This window comes from Poecilia reticulata, chromosome 14 (genome assembly GCF_904066995.2).
Source record: "Poecilia reticulata chromosome 14, P_reticulata-male-v2, whole genome shotgun sequence".
NCBI lineage: Eukaryota > Metazoa > Chordata > Actinopteri > Cyprinodontiformes > Poeciliidae > Poecilia > Poecilia reticulata.
In genome coordinates this window covers 11,752,661-11,769,718 of record NC_088843.1, presented here as the reverse complement: position 1 = coordinate 11,769,718, position 17,058 = coordinate 11,752,661, and the positions used below count along the sequence as shown (strand labels likewise).

At 40.5% G+C, this 17,058-nt stretch overlaps 1 protein-coding gene across 9 annotated transcripts in view; it reads right to left on the bottom strand.

Annotated features, from left to right (window-relative positions):
- gria3a (glutamate receptor, ionotropic, AMPA 3a) overlaps window positions 1-17,058 on the bottom strand; it is a 97,883-nt gene that overhangs the window by 47,478 nt on the left and 33,347 nt on the right. For all 9 annotated transcript variants that reach the window (XR_014090819.1, XM_008427599.3, XM_008427596.3 and 6 more), the window contains one exon: window positions 181-365. Coding sequence is in view for 8 of the 9 variants with exons in the window: in XM_008427599.3 (XP_008425821.1) it covers window positions 181-365 (185 nt within the window). In the remaining variant the exon portion in view is untranslated. The remainder of the gene's footprint in view (window positions 1-180; window positions 366-17,058) is intronic.

Here is a 17,058-nt window from a genome sequence, read left to right as displayed (position 1 = left end):
ATGTTTTCTCTTTTTCAAAAGATAAAACATGCAGAAAATTTGGGATAGAGGGGAAGAAAAAAAAAACCCATCACAATCTTAAAGATTTATTTTCTGATGTTCAAGGGCAGGTTTGCTTCCAGTGTGCTACTTTTCTTTAGCAGAACTAGGCCGAAGCAGCAGTGTGTGTTGGCTCAGTACCTCCTGGAGTATTAAGTCGATCCTATCCACCTCACAGTCGATGAGAAAACGTTTCTCCTGCCGGTTGTCCATCTCCCTGATGATTTGTGTGTACGTTGAGACGTTCACGTTCCCAACAGAGCGAGCCGTCACCTGCCAGTTATTGGCTACAGCCGACTCCATTATGGCCTGGAGGATTGCAAAGCCTTTGGGGGGGGGGGGGGATAAAGAGGAGAGAGCTCCATTACTGAACTGTGTGGTTTTTTTTGAAGATGACAGAGAAACACACAAACATAAAAAAAGTGAACAGGATTGATGAAGAAAAAAGAAAGGCACAGATTCAGTTTGCAAAAGTTTAACATTTTCATAACAAATGTGATCCTGCAGTTAGGTTTTTAAAGAAATCTCAGATATTTGTCACATTACTACTAGAAACTTTTAAATATTTGTTGCAGTTTTAGTTAATAGACCAACACAAAGTATTGCTTAACTGTAAAGAACAAGATTTTTCTTTCACATAAAACAAATCATACATATGCATTTGTATTCAGCACCCCTGAGTCAAAACGTGTTTAATGACTTGTTGCCATAGTTACAGTCTTCTTGGGGGGCACATCTTCACCAGATGTGCACATATAACCCAGAAAACATGCTAAGTCTGATGACCTGCCGTCTTTTTTAGTTAAAAAAATATTTAAAGTTGATAGAAATGTGAAAATATAACTTGATAATTATGTACTTTAGGAAGATTATTGCTTGAATACTGACTATAAAGTCTTAAAAATGCTAACATTTAAAAAACCTAAAATAAATAAGCAATGCTTAGCTTAGTGGGGCCCAAGTAAAGCCTGGAAGCCCGCCAGGCTTCTAATACACTGGGGGAAACCTTATTACCTGAATTACTTTCCCATTGTTATATGAGAAACACCTTAAGTTCAATAAGAACGAACAGAGAGCATCTGAAAACATCTATTGTTGAGTCTTGCCAAAGCTTCTCAATTAGATTTGGGCTGTTGAAAGACATGAGGTTCCTCTGATCTACACCACTCCCCTGCAGTTCTGGCTGTATATTTTGGGTCAATGCCATGCCAGAAGCTAAACCACTGCCTCAATCTTTGCATCTCTTTGGTGGAAAAGGTAAATGGCCTGTACACATTCAGTCATTCTCCAATTCTCACACTGGTGGTACATTACACCAGCAGGCAAGCCGAGTGAAACTGAGACAGATGTAGCAGGGATTCGAACCACCACGGTCAGCCCGACTTGCTCTTCCACCAACATCTAAACTCCCACCAGCTGAACAAATGCCTTCCCACAGACAGCATTTTCTATTTAGGCCCAAAAACTACATTTGTGTTCTTCTGTGATCAGAGCACCTGGTATCTGCAAACTTTAAGCTGCATGTATTTTGCCTTGCCTTTAATATTTTCTCTACTTCTGCCACTCTTCCTTAAAGGCCAGGTTTGTAGAGTGCACAACTAACAGTTGCCTTGGAAACAGATTTCCATCCCTGAGCTTTGGATCCAGAGTTACATCAGGCCTGTTGGCTTCGTACATGATAGATGCTCTCTTTGCCAAGGCTGTCAATTTATTTGGACGGCCAGGTCTTGGCTGTTTCGCAGTTGTGTCAGACCTTCTCTAATTCCAGATGAGGGATTGAACATTATTCTTTTTGATGTGCAAAGCTTTGGATATGTTTTTTATAACCTAACCCTGCATTTAAACCTCTTTGACCTGTCTTTTCCTTGGTCTCCATGATGTTTGTTCATTATGTTCTCTAACAAACCTTCAAAGAAGAGCTCATACTGAGATGAAATTAGCCACAGTAAAGACAAATGTTAAAAATAACTGAAACAACAAAGAGAATATAGACTGAAGAGTTTCACGGACTGGTGCCACAAAAAGATTACGTCAAAGCTGTGTGTGCTTCACCCTAAATAGCAGGATTAGAGTGGATAATTAAACCATTGACTGGGCAATAACGGCATGTCCTCTGGTCTGGTGTTTGGTGACTAGATGTCTCATCTCACACTTAGCCGTTTCATGCTAGGGAGTTCAAACTAACAAATCCAAAGCCAAGAATCATCCTGAACTGCAACAATAAGACTCGAGAAACAAACTGACACCTATGCAGTAAAACGGGCTGCAGCTCAAACGACACAATTGATGTAACTTAGCGGCGTGTTGACTCTGCAGAGCTCACCGCAGAGGGTGGTGAAAGTATGTGAGGTATAAGAAAGGGAGAAGCTGAGCTGACAGTAACGGGGCTGAGCTGTGATGCTACAACGTCTCATCACAATGACGGGAGAGTCTAAACGGTCGCGATTTATTAAAGGCTTCGGGATTTATGGTCAGCAGTCATGACAGGTTGTCTATAAATCAGCTGAAAAAAAACACAACTAATTCTTTTCTTTTACTTCTTAATATTTTAAGTTCAATTAAATTACATAAATCAGTGTTAGGGTTCAAAATTTGCTTGAAGCACTTGAATAACATTTCAGTTAAATATGTTATTTGTAAGCAATTTTTTTTGTGGCCACACAAAAAAAATGTGAAAAAAAAAAGGATGTGAAAAAACTTCATCTTTTAGTGCAGAAGGCTAATTTCTGAAAAAATCCAACTTTCAATTCAAGGATATTTATTGAGTGGAGCAAAATCCCCAGTTCAGAAGTAATTGCTTGAATTATAATTATAGTAATATTCTTACTGTTTTAAAAACCATTGCCATCCTTATTCTTACTGCAGCTCTCTCTTCTTTTCAATGTACACTCTAATATTTACTTTTTTATTAGTAGTCTAGTATTTATTAGTACAAGGAACTTTACTTCAGAAAATTGCTTGTACTTTCTGAAGTTTAAATATACTTAAATATACGTGTGTCGTGTGTAGCTGTTCTTCAAATTGGGAAAAGTGGAAATATGACCAACAAGGCTGGTCAAAGTCTCAGGTATTATGGAATAAATGCAGTAATAATAAAAGCAAATAGGAGAACCAAATACCTCCAAGTAGAACTAATGTGTGTAAACTCCACAATAAACCTTGAAAGGAAATTAAACTAACATTATGTCACACAGCAATTGTTTCAGCACCGTTTTACAGTCAGAAGTCCATCCATCCATCCATTTTCTTTACACCCTTGTCCCTTTATGGGGTCGGGAGGGTTGCTGCTGCCTATCTCCAGCTAACGTTCCAGGCGAGAGGCGGGGTCAACCTGGACAGGTCACCAGTCTGTCGCAGCAGTCAGAAGTCACCTTTTCTAAAGAAAAAATGAATGAAAAAAAATACCCCCAACTGAAGTCCAATGATCAACGTTTTGCTTCACTGAACTGTGTGAGTTGATGGTGAGAATGGATGCCCGCAGAAAGTTGTGTGTTGTAGCAAAAAGTGGCATATTCAAGTCACCAACTGTCCATAACAAACATCAGATAAGATCTATCTGCCAACGAGCGACTTAGGAGGCATGCTGGGAAAAGAACTAAAATCTGTTTGTAGATTCTTTCATTCTTTCATATGCTGCTAAAAAAAGGCACTTCAAGGATACTCTGAAACATTTTTCTGTACATTTTTGGTCATCTGTGTACTTGTCAAAATTTGACAGATGGAGATGTACCTTGATCATCATCGACTCTCATGGATAAACATTTCCATAGAAGTAACTGATAGTTAAGATATGTAAGCTAGTCTTTTGATACGCTATGTTTTACCTGTTTGTTCTTATTTCCAAGTACAGAAACTTGCACTGATTTTGATGCTGAGTGACGGCTGTCTGACGGTACTTTCATTTACAATCCATTTCCTTTATTGAAATGAACAGCAATATACGACTTTGCTAAATAAACGGGAACTTTACTTCAAACTCTGCGTGTGGTGCTGGCATGAAGCAGAAGGTGAAAATGTTGGGAGGGGAAAAATAGCTCATGCTCTGTTAGGCATGGTGGGGGAACCGTTATGCTGTGGACCCTGGAAATTCTGTTGGAGTGATGACATCATGGGCTATTTGAAATACCAGATTTTAAATAAAATGTGGTCACTCCTGCTTGTCAGTGAAAATGGTTATTTTGTTTTTCTCTCCAAAAGACAGCGGCTGAAAACACATATGAAATTTAAAATCAATTGTTCCCCAAATGAAGCAAATTCTTCCATTGCAATTTCAGTTGTTAATCTTATACAACTAGAGATCAGAACACAAGATTTAACCAGACAAAGGAGAGAGAAACGGCTAAAGATGTCTCCATATGCATCAGACTTATAAACAATAATTATGGCACAGACGATTTTGTAAAAAAAAAAAAAAAAAAAAGAAACAATAAGGCTTCTGCAAAAAAATAAAAATAAATCTATACTAGAGGTACAACACAGCACCGGAGGCTGCTGCGTGCTAATTGAACATTTCTAGATTTGTACATGAATGAACATAAAACAACACTTCTAATATTGAAAGCGTAATTTTTATTTTATAAGCTGCTGTGCAACAAGAAACATTATTAGTTTTTACACTGAGTACAGTAAGTAAACTAATTCCTACAGGTTATTTACATATATTTAAATTACATTTACTTTTCTGCTTCCTGGGTAAGATCTTTGTAAACCCTGCATTTGGCTAATAAATGTGCATGAGAGAAAAATGGGACAGAGCCACAGGCATGAGGCTTTTTAATATTATGTGTCCCTTGTCAAATGTGTGTATGCCTCAAACTGCACAGCTAAAAACGGCTTTATTTAGATGTCAAATGGAACAAATACATTCAGCTGCTCGTGTCATCCGTGTTAAAATACCTCACATTGTAAGCGCTCTAAGAGTATCATGCATGACTCACAACATTGGAAATAGATCAGAAATGTGGATACAGAAAACATGTCAGGCGGTGGAAAAATGTAAGAATCTTATTGAGTTAAATATATGTCCTAGTTAAAAGACAAAAAATACGCTCCAGAATAGATACTGGTTATACAAAATGAGAGGCATCGTAGTATGTTAGAGGAAGAATTAAGCTGCAAGAAATTGTAGACATTTTAGTTGCTGAATAAGGCAATTAATGAAAATATTAGTAAATCAATGTTCACAGGTTATCGCTGCAAGAAAAGGAATTTTACGGTAGGTCAATGCTAACTGCTTATCATTAAACACATAAAGCAGAGCTTCATAAAAAAAATGCAAAACTAAACTGACTGGAAAATGGTCTTTGACGTTACTGTGGAGGAATTGTTGCACCCACTCTTTTTTGAAGAACTGTTTCCATTCACCCTCCTTTTTAAACTCAAATAAACCATTTAAGATTATGCCACAATCAAATTTACGTCCTAGGGAACTTGAAGACATTTATTTTATATTTCAAGACATTCCGAGGCAGAGTTGTGAGTGTGGTGCTGCTGCCTAAAGGCACAACTTGATGACCAAATAATTGTTTTGCAGCGTTTTCTGAATCCATGGTCCCATTATTTGCAGCAAGCTGACCAGGTACTGAAACAAAAAGCTAAGTTTGACTTTCTACACTGTTGTTTTATATCAAAGGTTCCACTTAAAATACATGGGAGTTTGTAGTTTTAACATGACAATATGTGGAAAACATCCAGGGGTATGAATACTTTAGCCGTCCACTGTGCCTTTCCTTACCTTTCATTTGCTTCTTGTGTTTGAAACGCATCTTTTTCAGCTACTTTTTGATCATGTAACTTCTTGATCTGGGCATTAGTTAGAAAGCTCAATCACCTGCTCCCCAGTCTAACAACCCTGCTGCTACCATGGTTACTCATCATAAAAGATTTGTAAAAAAAAGTGGCAGAAGTACCAACGGAAATGACTCAGACAACACAGCCTCTACATCAGAGCAGAAAAACCTCTAAAAAAAAAAAAAAAATCGCATTTTTTTAACCAGATAAAGAGCTCAACAGAAAACCTCAAAGCTGACCGGAGCTGCTGCCGCTGAAGCTACATCTTTCCAGGGGGAGTTTCTAGATGCAGCAAAAACAACGTGTTTAAAAAAAGGTATAAAATCATTTAAAACAAGCATATCTCTGAGCATTCAAAGGATCCAGAATCAATATGCGGCACTGTCTACAATTTGGCCGTTTCTCTTTGTCGCTCCTGGAACAGAAACAACCTGCTGCTGCCCGTAACCAGCTCGGCCGTCTTACTGGTAATCGTTTCAGACCTGCGAGTTGACGTGTTCGGCACGGAGCTGCTAAGTATTCAGAGCACAGCAAACTTAGCTGACACATCCGCCCTCCCTTCCCCCTGCCGGTGACCTTCACAGTGAAGTGCTCAGCAGACAGCGCTCAGATCAGATTTGGCCTTTAAAGACAAGTGGCTCTCGCTGTGTGCCGCCACGCCAGCCCCTCAGGTGGGTGGGAGTTGGGGGGGAGGGATGTGAGGGGGCTACGGAGGCGAAAGAGACCCACGTTTCCATGTTTGATACGCGCAGAGGTTAAGCAATCAAACAAGGGTGTCAGGAAGCTCTGCGAGAAGGTCTAACGATTAATAAGAAGCTGACCTCAGTCTGGACGGTACCAGCTTACATTTGCAGCAACATGTGGTTGTGTTTATACTTGGGGGGGCGGCAGATTTCCTCCCAGTTCTGCGACGTGTGGCTCTGAACATCATAAGCTGGGATACGTATGACATTTTAAAATGTATTAGCAGCTGCTTTAGAAAAAGGATTTGGGGGGGATTTGCACGTTTCCCTTGAGAGTTATTTCTCGTCCTTTTTCTCGCACTAGAATGAGCCTGTGTGATTTTTGGACTGAGACGTTTATGCGTGCAAGCTGTTGTCGAGCTGTTATTTGTAAGAAATGAACTCACACGGCCTGACCTTCTATGAATTCACAAGTATGTAAAAACCTCCAAATAAAGATATGTTAGCCTCTTGGAAAGAAGTATAAACTCTGCACGGCCTTATTGGTTGCTGTCCAAAATGACTCACAGTTGTGGTTGACTTTGCAAACAGATGGTGCATTTTACAACAGGCAGGACGACCGTTAAAGGGCGCTTTTACAGACTCAATTATTCAGCACTGACCCGAACAATTATACACATTCAAAATTGGGAGCGTACTGTAACAATGCTAATTATAGGACATCACACATCTCTCCCGCTGCAGCACTCAACACAACTACCTGGACGCTAATGGAAATGAATTCCAGCGAGCTCCACAAGATGTGCTCCAGTCTGCAGGGCATTTAGCTGTTATTAGCGCTTTTTTTATTTTTTTATTTTTTTTTACTAAGGTTTTACAACCTGCATTTGTGCTGTTCGTTTCAACCTTCCCTAGTAGGTAGCAGTTTGCAGTAAACAAAAACGGAAAGTAGGTCAAAACATTTTAAGAATCCACTTACTTCCCTCTTGCTGTTCGGTGGAGACCGAAGGCAGCAGGGTTGCTGAACTGTTTGCTTAAAGAGTGTTAATATTAAATGCTGCAGTGTGAGGAAGCGCTTGAGGAAACTAAGATGACCTCGCATTGATATGTTTAATTATAGGGATGACTAATAGATTAGTTTTACATGCGGTGCAGCTTTTGATTGACTGATCTTATCTGAGTCGGCGCCTGACTGAACAGATCTGCCTCAGCTCGTTTGTTAGTCAACAAGCGGCTCCACGTGGCTCGTTTGCATTTCACCTCATTTCTGTGTTTTCTAGGAGGTGCTTGATGTTGTTCTGCAACTTGCAAATAAATATTTATAGTCCCCAACTTCTTTCTTTCTTTTTTTTTTTTTTTGTAGGTTTGGTCACACTACGACCATAACATTTATTGCATATTATGGGAATTTCATGTGATAGACCAACACTGAGAGGGTCATACAGTGAAATCTGAAGCAAAAGTTTGTGGCGTTCCCTTGGGAATCCCAGCTGCAGGTATTTTTGGGATTTGTCCCCAGCGATTCTGCACATTTATACAGAGAGAAGGGTTTCCCTAAGCCTGGCAGGCCACCAGGCTTTACTTGTGCCCCACCAGGCTAAGCATTGCTTTTTAAGTCTTTTTAAAATGTTTGCATTTTTTAAGACTTTATAATTGGTGTTCAGGAATTAATCGTCCAATCTTTCAATAACACATAATTATCAAGTGATATTTTCACATTTCCTATCAACTTTAAACATTTTTAACTCAAAAACATGATGGGCTGCTGGACGAATGACTGCCCTAGCACCCAACCACCGGGATTAGCAAGTTTTCTGGGGGGAAACTGTGTAGAGGTTTTTGTCTAATAGGACTGAAAGGATCTGTGAAAAAAATGTCAGGTATTTTTTTTTTATTTTCAAATTTAGGTGTGGACTTTGACTAGGCCGCTGCGTATGAGAAATATGGTTCTTTTACACTATTCCATTGCTGCTCGTTGAAGGTCATTGTCCCAATGTAAGACGAACCTCCATGTTGAATAATTGAGTCTGTAAAAACGCCCTCCCGGAAACAGAAAGGGAGGGAAAAGTCTCCAGCGACGCGACATATGCTTCCTCTGAAGCTCATTTTGCACCAGCCCTCGAACCGACAGTTTGCTCTTTTATCAGCTGAAATCAGTTTTTATAGACGGCTACTCAAAGAGACTCTGAAAAGGACAGAGTTTTCTCTTGAAGAGATTAATGGCGACACGAAGCAGGCGTACGACGCAACTGCATTGGTTAAAAAAAAAACCTCACATTTTAGATGTCATGCAAATGAGCATCATAAGAACCAATTAGACGGAGAAGAAACGGCAGGGCTGCTGTGTCACATCAATTGCTCAAACGGTTTGGAAAACTTCTCACAAATCTTCACAAATGTGTTCCGATTCTGTAGGAAAATTACTGCAACTTATTTCATGCATAAAATTGACTTTCTTTGGGAGTTTGCTCACCACAAAAACCCAAAGACAGCAGCGACTGCTTGGGTGTGTAGCACAATGCAGAGTTGGCTGCTACGTGGGAATCTCTGGAATATATGAGCTTTGCAGCCCACACAGCTCTGCCAAGGCGATCAGTATGTACTCTGCTGATATAGTACTATTTAAAGCTGGGACTGCTGGCTTTACACAGCAGAACATTTTAAGATCCAACTGTAAGCAAAATAAAATTGGAGAGGGCTCATAATCATTTATATTACTTTGGAGCGGGGATTTTTTATTATTATTATTGTTATTGGCAAATTACTGGACATCATTAATTAATGGTTCCCACATTGCTTGAGTTAGACTACGATGCCAGGCTTACATTTTTTTAAGTAGTGCAATAAAAAAAAAAGAATATATATTTTGATTTAAAATGAAATGCATTCTGTTGGGCTGGAGGCTCATTTTCAGCCTGGATGGATGGATGTAGATGAAAGCATGAATTTCCGTAGCATAACCAAAGTTTGTTGAATGCCAAAATATTAACACATCGCTTAATAGAGGCATAAGTTTGCATACACCTACATTACTGTGCCTTTAAATGATTGTGGACCACCAAAAGCCGCGTTCATTGTTGGGTACACCAATATTCAAAAAGATCATATGCAAATATAAAAATGGTGGAAATGTCCAGCCAGTCAACAGCGTCATTAAAATGAGTCCTGAGCACAGGCTGAAAGTTCGCTCAGTTAAGAAGAGGTCACTACTTCAAAAGCAACATGGCAGCATCATGTTGTGTGGGTTTGCAGAATGGACTGGTGGACAATCATGAGAACAAAACATTCTGTAGAAACATGAAGCGAAAGTTAGTTTTTCAAATAGAAAATAACTAACTCTTTTGATGTAATTCATGTAAATGCCTCCTGATGGGATTTATTTGTGCTGCGTCAGATCCGTTCTGTTCTAATACCTTTTTCCTTTCTCTGTATCAATAATCAAAATATGTAATAGATGTAATATCTAAAAAAAAAAAAAAAATGGGATAGGGAATTCCATCTGGAAGTACAGATTTTCCTAGACTCCCCTTTTCTTCCTCCGCCCTCCTCCAGAATTGTAACCACAGGATTTGCATCCTCTGTGTGTTACTGAAGCTGCTCTGGCACCAGGCTGTGTCCTCCTTCCCTTCAAGTCTTGGGCAGCGGATCACATGACGAGTCACGGAGGAGCGTAGTGTGCAGCCTCAACTGTGACTCAGTCGATCCTCCCCCTGCGCCGGAGAAGGTGACCTCCTTACGATCCTCTCGGAGGCATCCTAACAGCACCGTCTTGGCGGGACGCTCCGAGCCAAGCGTGACATCAAAGCGACCTTAGATAAGAACAACCGAACCTACTTATGGAAAAATCTCGAAAAAACAACCTCAGCCCAATCGTGTGGCTCAACAAAAGAAGGCGTATTTCAGTGGGCCATTCAGACGGAGGCGACAAATTAAAATGGATTCAAGTTGGCAGATGACAGCGAAAGGACACTTTTGAGTACAATTAGTCTGACAACACCCACTCCAAGTGAAGTCCAGCGTAGATAGCAGCTCCTTGCTTCCAATTAGATGAACTGCAATGAGCTCGGTCACCTCCACGCCACCCACTCCTACTATATCTCACATCTGAAATAATCAAATAGATTATTTTCTACCCAAGCTGAAAACCTCCTGAAAAAAACATTTGGCGGAAGCCGCTTTATACATTCTTATGGTTTCATTCACAAGACACAAAATATCACTTTCACATTATAAAAAAGGATAAATCCAAACAGAACTCTGGTCAGAGTTCTGCTGGCGTTACAGGACGGCGTGATGTGCGTCTTGGTTTTTCTTCTCAATAAAATTCATGCGTGGATACTGGTGTACATCTTTCAACTGCATTACCTGAACCCAAAAGGTGTTTAAAAAAAATAAAGTGACTGAATTTTGCATATATAAATATTATGTTATGCTGCATATTTACCAATCAGCTAATCAGAACTGTTTTCATAAAATTTGGGTCAGCAATTCATTTCTATAAGACAGAATTACATTTATTTGAGTCCAGCAAAACTGAAATATTTTATACTGAAAATTTTTAGAAAAATAGAAACTTTAGCTTAATGCATATATTTTTTAGAAAATTATTGTTTTTAGTCAAATCAAAAGCGCCACACTTGCTGGTGCCCCCGCTGTCACTACTTTGCACAGCATTTTCTCGCATTATCTTGAAGAAATGCCATTAAAAAAGGGTCAGCAGAAGCTGATGATCAGCATAAAATGAAGCTTAAAGCCCAATAAAAAACGAGAGCGATGGCTTTTAGAGCGGCTCTCCTGTCTGTTGGCAAGCCGAGCTCCTGCTAACCCAAGCAAAGTTCAGAGGTTAAAGGATGTTTGAAATTTGAAGAGTTAAATGGCATCTGATGCATCTGACAGCACGTCTGATTGGTGCTCAGCATTTATTTTTTTATAAAAGAGGCACAAAGGATTTGCTGACTCTTCTGTTCCTCGTCTGTCTCATGTTTCCATGAGATGTGGTCCTTCTGTCTGTGAGACACCGAGGCAAAGCTAAGGGGAGGATAAAAAAAGCCTTTGTCTCACCTGAAATAAAACTTGCGCTACCTCCCCCATTCAAACTCTGAGCAAAACAGGGAGAAGATGGATTTCTGTTCTTGTTAGAAGATGCAGCATTAAGATTCACTCCCATACATCCCCTACATGTCATCTTTGGTCTCCCTGGACCAACTGAAGTTTAATCCCTTTATTTATTTCTGGTAAACTTCCTTTGTTTTAGCAGAATTCCTGTTTCTCCTCAACAGGGCTGTAATTATTCCTCAACTGATTCGAGTACCTCGATTAGTAAAATTCCTCTAGGAAAATGTATCTGCCTCGAAGCTTCGTTAAAATTATGTTTTATTATTTAGCCGCACCGTGTAAAGGCCGGGTCGTTATTTGTGGTGGGCAGCGCTCTCACTTCCACCTATGAGTTGTTGCTACGTGCTAGCAGCATGACGTTGAATTTTCCAGCTTTTTGCCAGGTGTTGGGGGACAAATAAGCAAAGTTTGTTAAATTCCGTGGCGCGATGCTGGGAGTACGACAGCTTTTCTGCTGTCGGAACGGAGTCGTTACGTTTCAGAGGGAACGGTAGGAAGAGCGCTGGAGAGACAGAGAGAGAGAGACAGAGAGAGAGAGAGAGAGAGAGAGAGAGAGAGAGAGAGAGAGAGAGAGAGAGATCCGAATACTCGATTAATCGTAAAAATAATCTATAGAGTACTCGATTACTAAAATATTTACATATGCCCGGCCCACTTTTTAGAATTTTATTCATAAAATAACTTCTAAAACCACAAATCCTTTTCCTCCCACTTCATAATTATTGCTACTTAGGTGTTTACCGATCACATAAAATAAAACTAGAATTCTGCATGACAAGGATGTCAAGGGGCGTGAATACTTTCGCAAGACAGCAGAGGGATACCGGGATGCAGACAATGCCTAAAGGGTGCAGCGAATAATGAATAGTGAAGGTTTGCACGAACTCTCCACTAAAGATTATTTTGGTCTTGCTTGGGTTGTGACTTACCATTTTTGCTCAAGACTGCAAGACTGACTAAGCCGTGGCTTTTTTCCTCAAAACAAATTTGGGAACACGCGGTGACGCATAAAGTGGAAAATCTTTGGATGAGACCGAGAGCAAAGGGTGCAGCTCACCTTTTTTTTTTTTTTTAAAAAACAAAAAAAAACAAACACACTGAGAAGACGGCTTAGGATTTCTGCTCTGTCAAGGCCGTCCACCAATCATTTCAGGAAAAAAAGGGTTCATAAAGACACACAATGAGGATTTTTTTTTTCTCTAAACAGACACAAAAGACAGAAAATTGGGTGGAAATACACCACCTGATCTGCAGAAAACCTTCTCAATTAACAATTCGGTTTATAGGCTCGGTGCTGCACAGTGGAGATCTACGTGTTGTTTGTTAGCTTATCTTATAGCCGCGCAGCCTCTCCGTGTTCGAATGTGCGCGGATCAATCGTTGCCATTTCGGGTGTCTGGCAGAGCGGATCAAGCGCAGCGTAAAGAGAGGAGGCTCGGTTCATGCAGAAACACTTGGAGACGGCCAACGCCTCAGCTGTACCTTCTCAGTGGATGCACAGAGCTCTTTGAGGTTTTCACCAATGAGGTCAACCACACACACACACACACACACACACACACACACACACACACACACACACACACACGCACGCACGCAGACGCACACACACACACACACTCAAAGATAAACATGCAGCTCTCAAACGGCTTCTCCAAGCACACTCTGTTTGCAGTAAATCTTAAGGCGAGCTTAGTCCCGCAGAGAAGCTCAAATTTATTCAGCAGGAGTTAAAAAAAAAACCTTCTCAGATGTGACTTCAAAAAAACACTGCCCAATTGTAAAGGTCTAACAAATGTGATTGTTCTATTTAACCTTGAAGCTCACATCAAATTCATTTGAATCCTTTGAAACCAGCATAGAGGGGGGAAAAAAAGACCTTTTTTTGTTATAATCGCCTCTTTTCTCTTTGGACGTTCACTATGAAGCCTAAAAGAGTCCTTGAACGGAAACAGATAACAGCTCTCTCTTCAAGCAGAGCCTGGCTGATAAATTGGTGTCTAAATCCCAATATAAGGGTCTCAGAGTAAAAAAAAAAAAAAGAGGTTAAACAGAAGGGCGGCGGCTTCATAAAAGGGGGAGAGCAGGAAGTCAAGACCCAGCGCTCTGTCTGGGAGTGAGGTGACGGCGCAGCGTTCTCGGGGAGGCACAATCTGCTATCTCTCTTCCTCCCTTTTTTCTTTGTTAATCAGCCCGTATGCTTAACTGCTGAGTGCAGCGCTTTAGCCATATGCAATTAATCAGATGTTTCCTCGCGGAGACGAAACCAAAGAGACATTCAGCAGCAGGGCAGTGTGATTACACATCAAATGCAGGCCCTCCACCAATCCCACCGTCCCCATTTGTCTGCAGGAGATAGCAGGGAGCGCTGCCATTAATGCTGCTAAATGGCGCTGCTTCATTTTGATGGCAGCCAAAGATCTATTTTTCATTATGCAGAGTTCATTAAGCAGCAGGAACAGAGAGGGAGACGGAGAGCATTACAACGGGATCTTTAACAAGCGCATTTGCTAATGCACTGTGCTTTAATTCGGTTTAGATGAGCATGTGCTCTGACGAGGTACGCCAAGTTGCTCTTTTTGACTAAACAGAAATATTTATTACTTATAGGCTGCATTTATTTAAGCAGTTGCATTTATTTTACGCACTCCCAACGGCTGCAAAGCTAATAAATAAACATCACTCATTAAAAACTAGATCATTACACATATAACTTTATGTAAAAGTGTGATGGATCTCTATCAACCCCAATGGGCTCTGTGGTCATTAGATTTGATCTACACTAGTGTTCAGATGTCTTCTGCTTAACCAGGTACTGTTTTTATGAAGCTACACCCATGAATTTTATCATATTTAATTGGGATTTCATGTGTAAATCACATGAAATATGCTCAAACATAGCCGAGCATAGAGAACCAACCACATTTATTGGCATCCCTGGTAAAGATTTGTGACAAGCTTTAAAATAACAGCACCTTGTATTGCATAATTCTGAAATGGAAGGAAAAGAGGACATCATTTTTATCTATCATAAATGAGAGAGCAAGGTTGAACCAAAGTCAAAGTCCCTGTTTGTGTCTGCAGACATGGCCAAGAACAACGACTCTCTCATTCTGATTCTGATATTCTCAAACGAGAGCAAAATGGATCGTTTTGGCCCGCAAGCAAAAACAGTATGTGTGAAGGAAATGACAGCAACACACACATCCTTATCTACAGCCTAACATGGCACTGACAGCGTCGTATGTGAGGGAGTTATTCTTCAGCAGGGACCGGGAAGCTGGTCAGAGGGGAGGGGAAGATGAATAGAGGTAATTACAGAGTAATCCTGGTAAATCTACAAAAGAAATGTGTATTCATTCACTTTTCATCATAAAAATGATCCTAAAAGTACAGGTAGAGCCAAGATGAGCCAGGCAGATCAAAACATAACCATGCATTAAAATGGGCCAAAAAAAATGCTGAGATGAATCTGACAAAATTAAAAAAAACTCAAAGTTCACAGATGCTCTCCATCTAATCTCTATAAATTCAAACTGCTTTGCAATCAGAACAGACAACAATGTCAATATCTAGATGCAAGAAGCTGGTTCTGGTTCGCATCGACTCATTTGTACTCAACAAACGAACGCCGCGCTCTTGAAAACTCTTAAATCGTTTTCTTTCTTTTGCAAATACGGACAAAGTTAAAACCACAAATTATTTCGAAGTGCAAAAACGTTTGAGCTGTGAATACTTTTGGAAGGCACAACCACACATCGGGGAGGTCAAAACAGTATAAAACTGTATTGGGGAATGACTGCAAAATGGCTCCTGTTAACAGTTAGGGAGATGCTGGCGAGCAGAACATACCCAACGATAACGATGCACGTTTGAAAAGGAAAAACTATTGGAGCCGAAGGAGACAGAAGTCATTTGGAGCCAAACAACTGTCAGTGGGAATTGTGGAAGCCTTGTTATAGAAAAAGAAAATACTTTAAATCCTTTTTAAGAAATATAAATGATTATTTATGACAATATCAAATGCTGCATGGGAGCAATTTGCAGTAAATTTGCAACAAAAAAAAATACAAAAAAATGAAAAGAGTTGGCAGGATCCTTCTATGAGCGGCCAGCTGGTGCTGACCAGATGTTCTTCGGTTCAAGAGGTCTTTTCTGCCTGCAGCCATTATTCTATTTAATGAGGCCATTTCAAAGCCAGCACATCAGGATAAATAGGTAGTGTTGCAGTGCAGCACAAGAGCCTATATGTTTAATGACCACAACCTCTTTTTTTTTTTTTTTTGCCTCTTTAGCTTTTCCTTCTGCTTAACTTCTGTTAATCTGCCAATCGGTTCCTTGAAAACGAGCTGCATGAATCGGAGGAGGAAGCCCTGTGAAGATCGGCCCGAAGAAAGAACTCTTCTTGCGGTTTGATAATTAATGCAAAGATGTCAGTGGAAAGTGTTTCAGCCTGTCGGAGCAGGCCAATCTCCAGCATCAAAGCCAGGCTGAACCTATTTGATGTCAACACCATTTGGAATTTAAAATCTGATGTGAAACCCCAATGCTGGGCCACGTTTTGAAAAAACAAAAATAAATAGTAATAAAGTCCTCTGTTATCATACAAATCCATTAATATGGATAGAGGTTTGGTAAATAAAAGAAAAATGTTTCATGGAAAGTGTATTTTATAAGATCTAAAAAGGGATAGAGAGAAATGCATTTTCATGCCTTTTCTGACTCCAGGGCGACTTTTCGATGCCCATGCTTTGTTCTGCATATTTTAAAGGTAAAGCACCTTCTACATACCAATTTTAAATCCTTCTGCTGCGCCATTACTCGGTCATTGTCCCAAGCCAACCATCAGCACTCACATCAGCATCTCTCAGAGACTCCTCACTTGCTCCATAAATAAGCTCCTATAATGAAGATTAAAGTGACTTTTGAATGAGGAATGGCTGCTGCGCCGACTCCGGAGCTCGGATGGCAATGAGCGAGACGAGCCAACACGGGACGACTAAGCCATCTCTCAACAAACACAAGCTGTGCAGCACAAAGAAATACATCCTCAGCTTGGGCTTCCTCTGCGAAAGTGGCTAAAGTGTTACAGATGGTGGCCTGTCAGCCGCCACGCAGCGGCAGGTGAAACAGGCCAGCAAAGTGAAACAGGACAAGCATCCAATGGCCGCATCAGGGAGGCACTTCAGATGAGGCTGATAATACCAATGAGAGGCAATAAACTGGGTAAATATTTTTGTCTCACCACGCCACACAAACTAATTATCAGACGCCCGCAATCTGCCACAGACACGTCGGCCAGATCAATAAGACCGAGGTTCCCGCTCATGTGGGAGCGATAACAAGCTTCTTAATGAGGCCAAACGTAGCTGAGCGTACAGTACCAGCCACACTTATTGGCAACCCCTGGTAGAAAAGACTTAAAGTAACA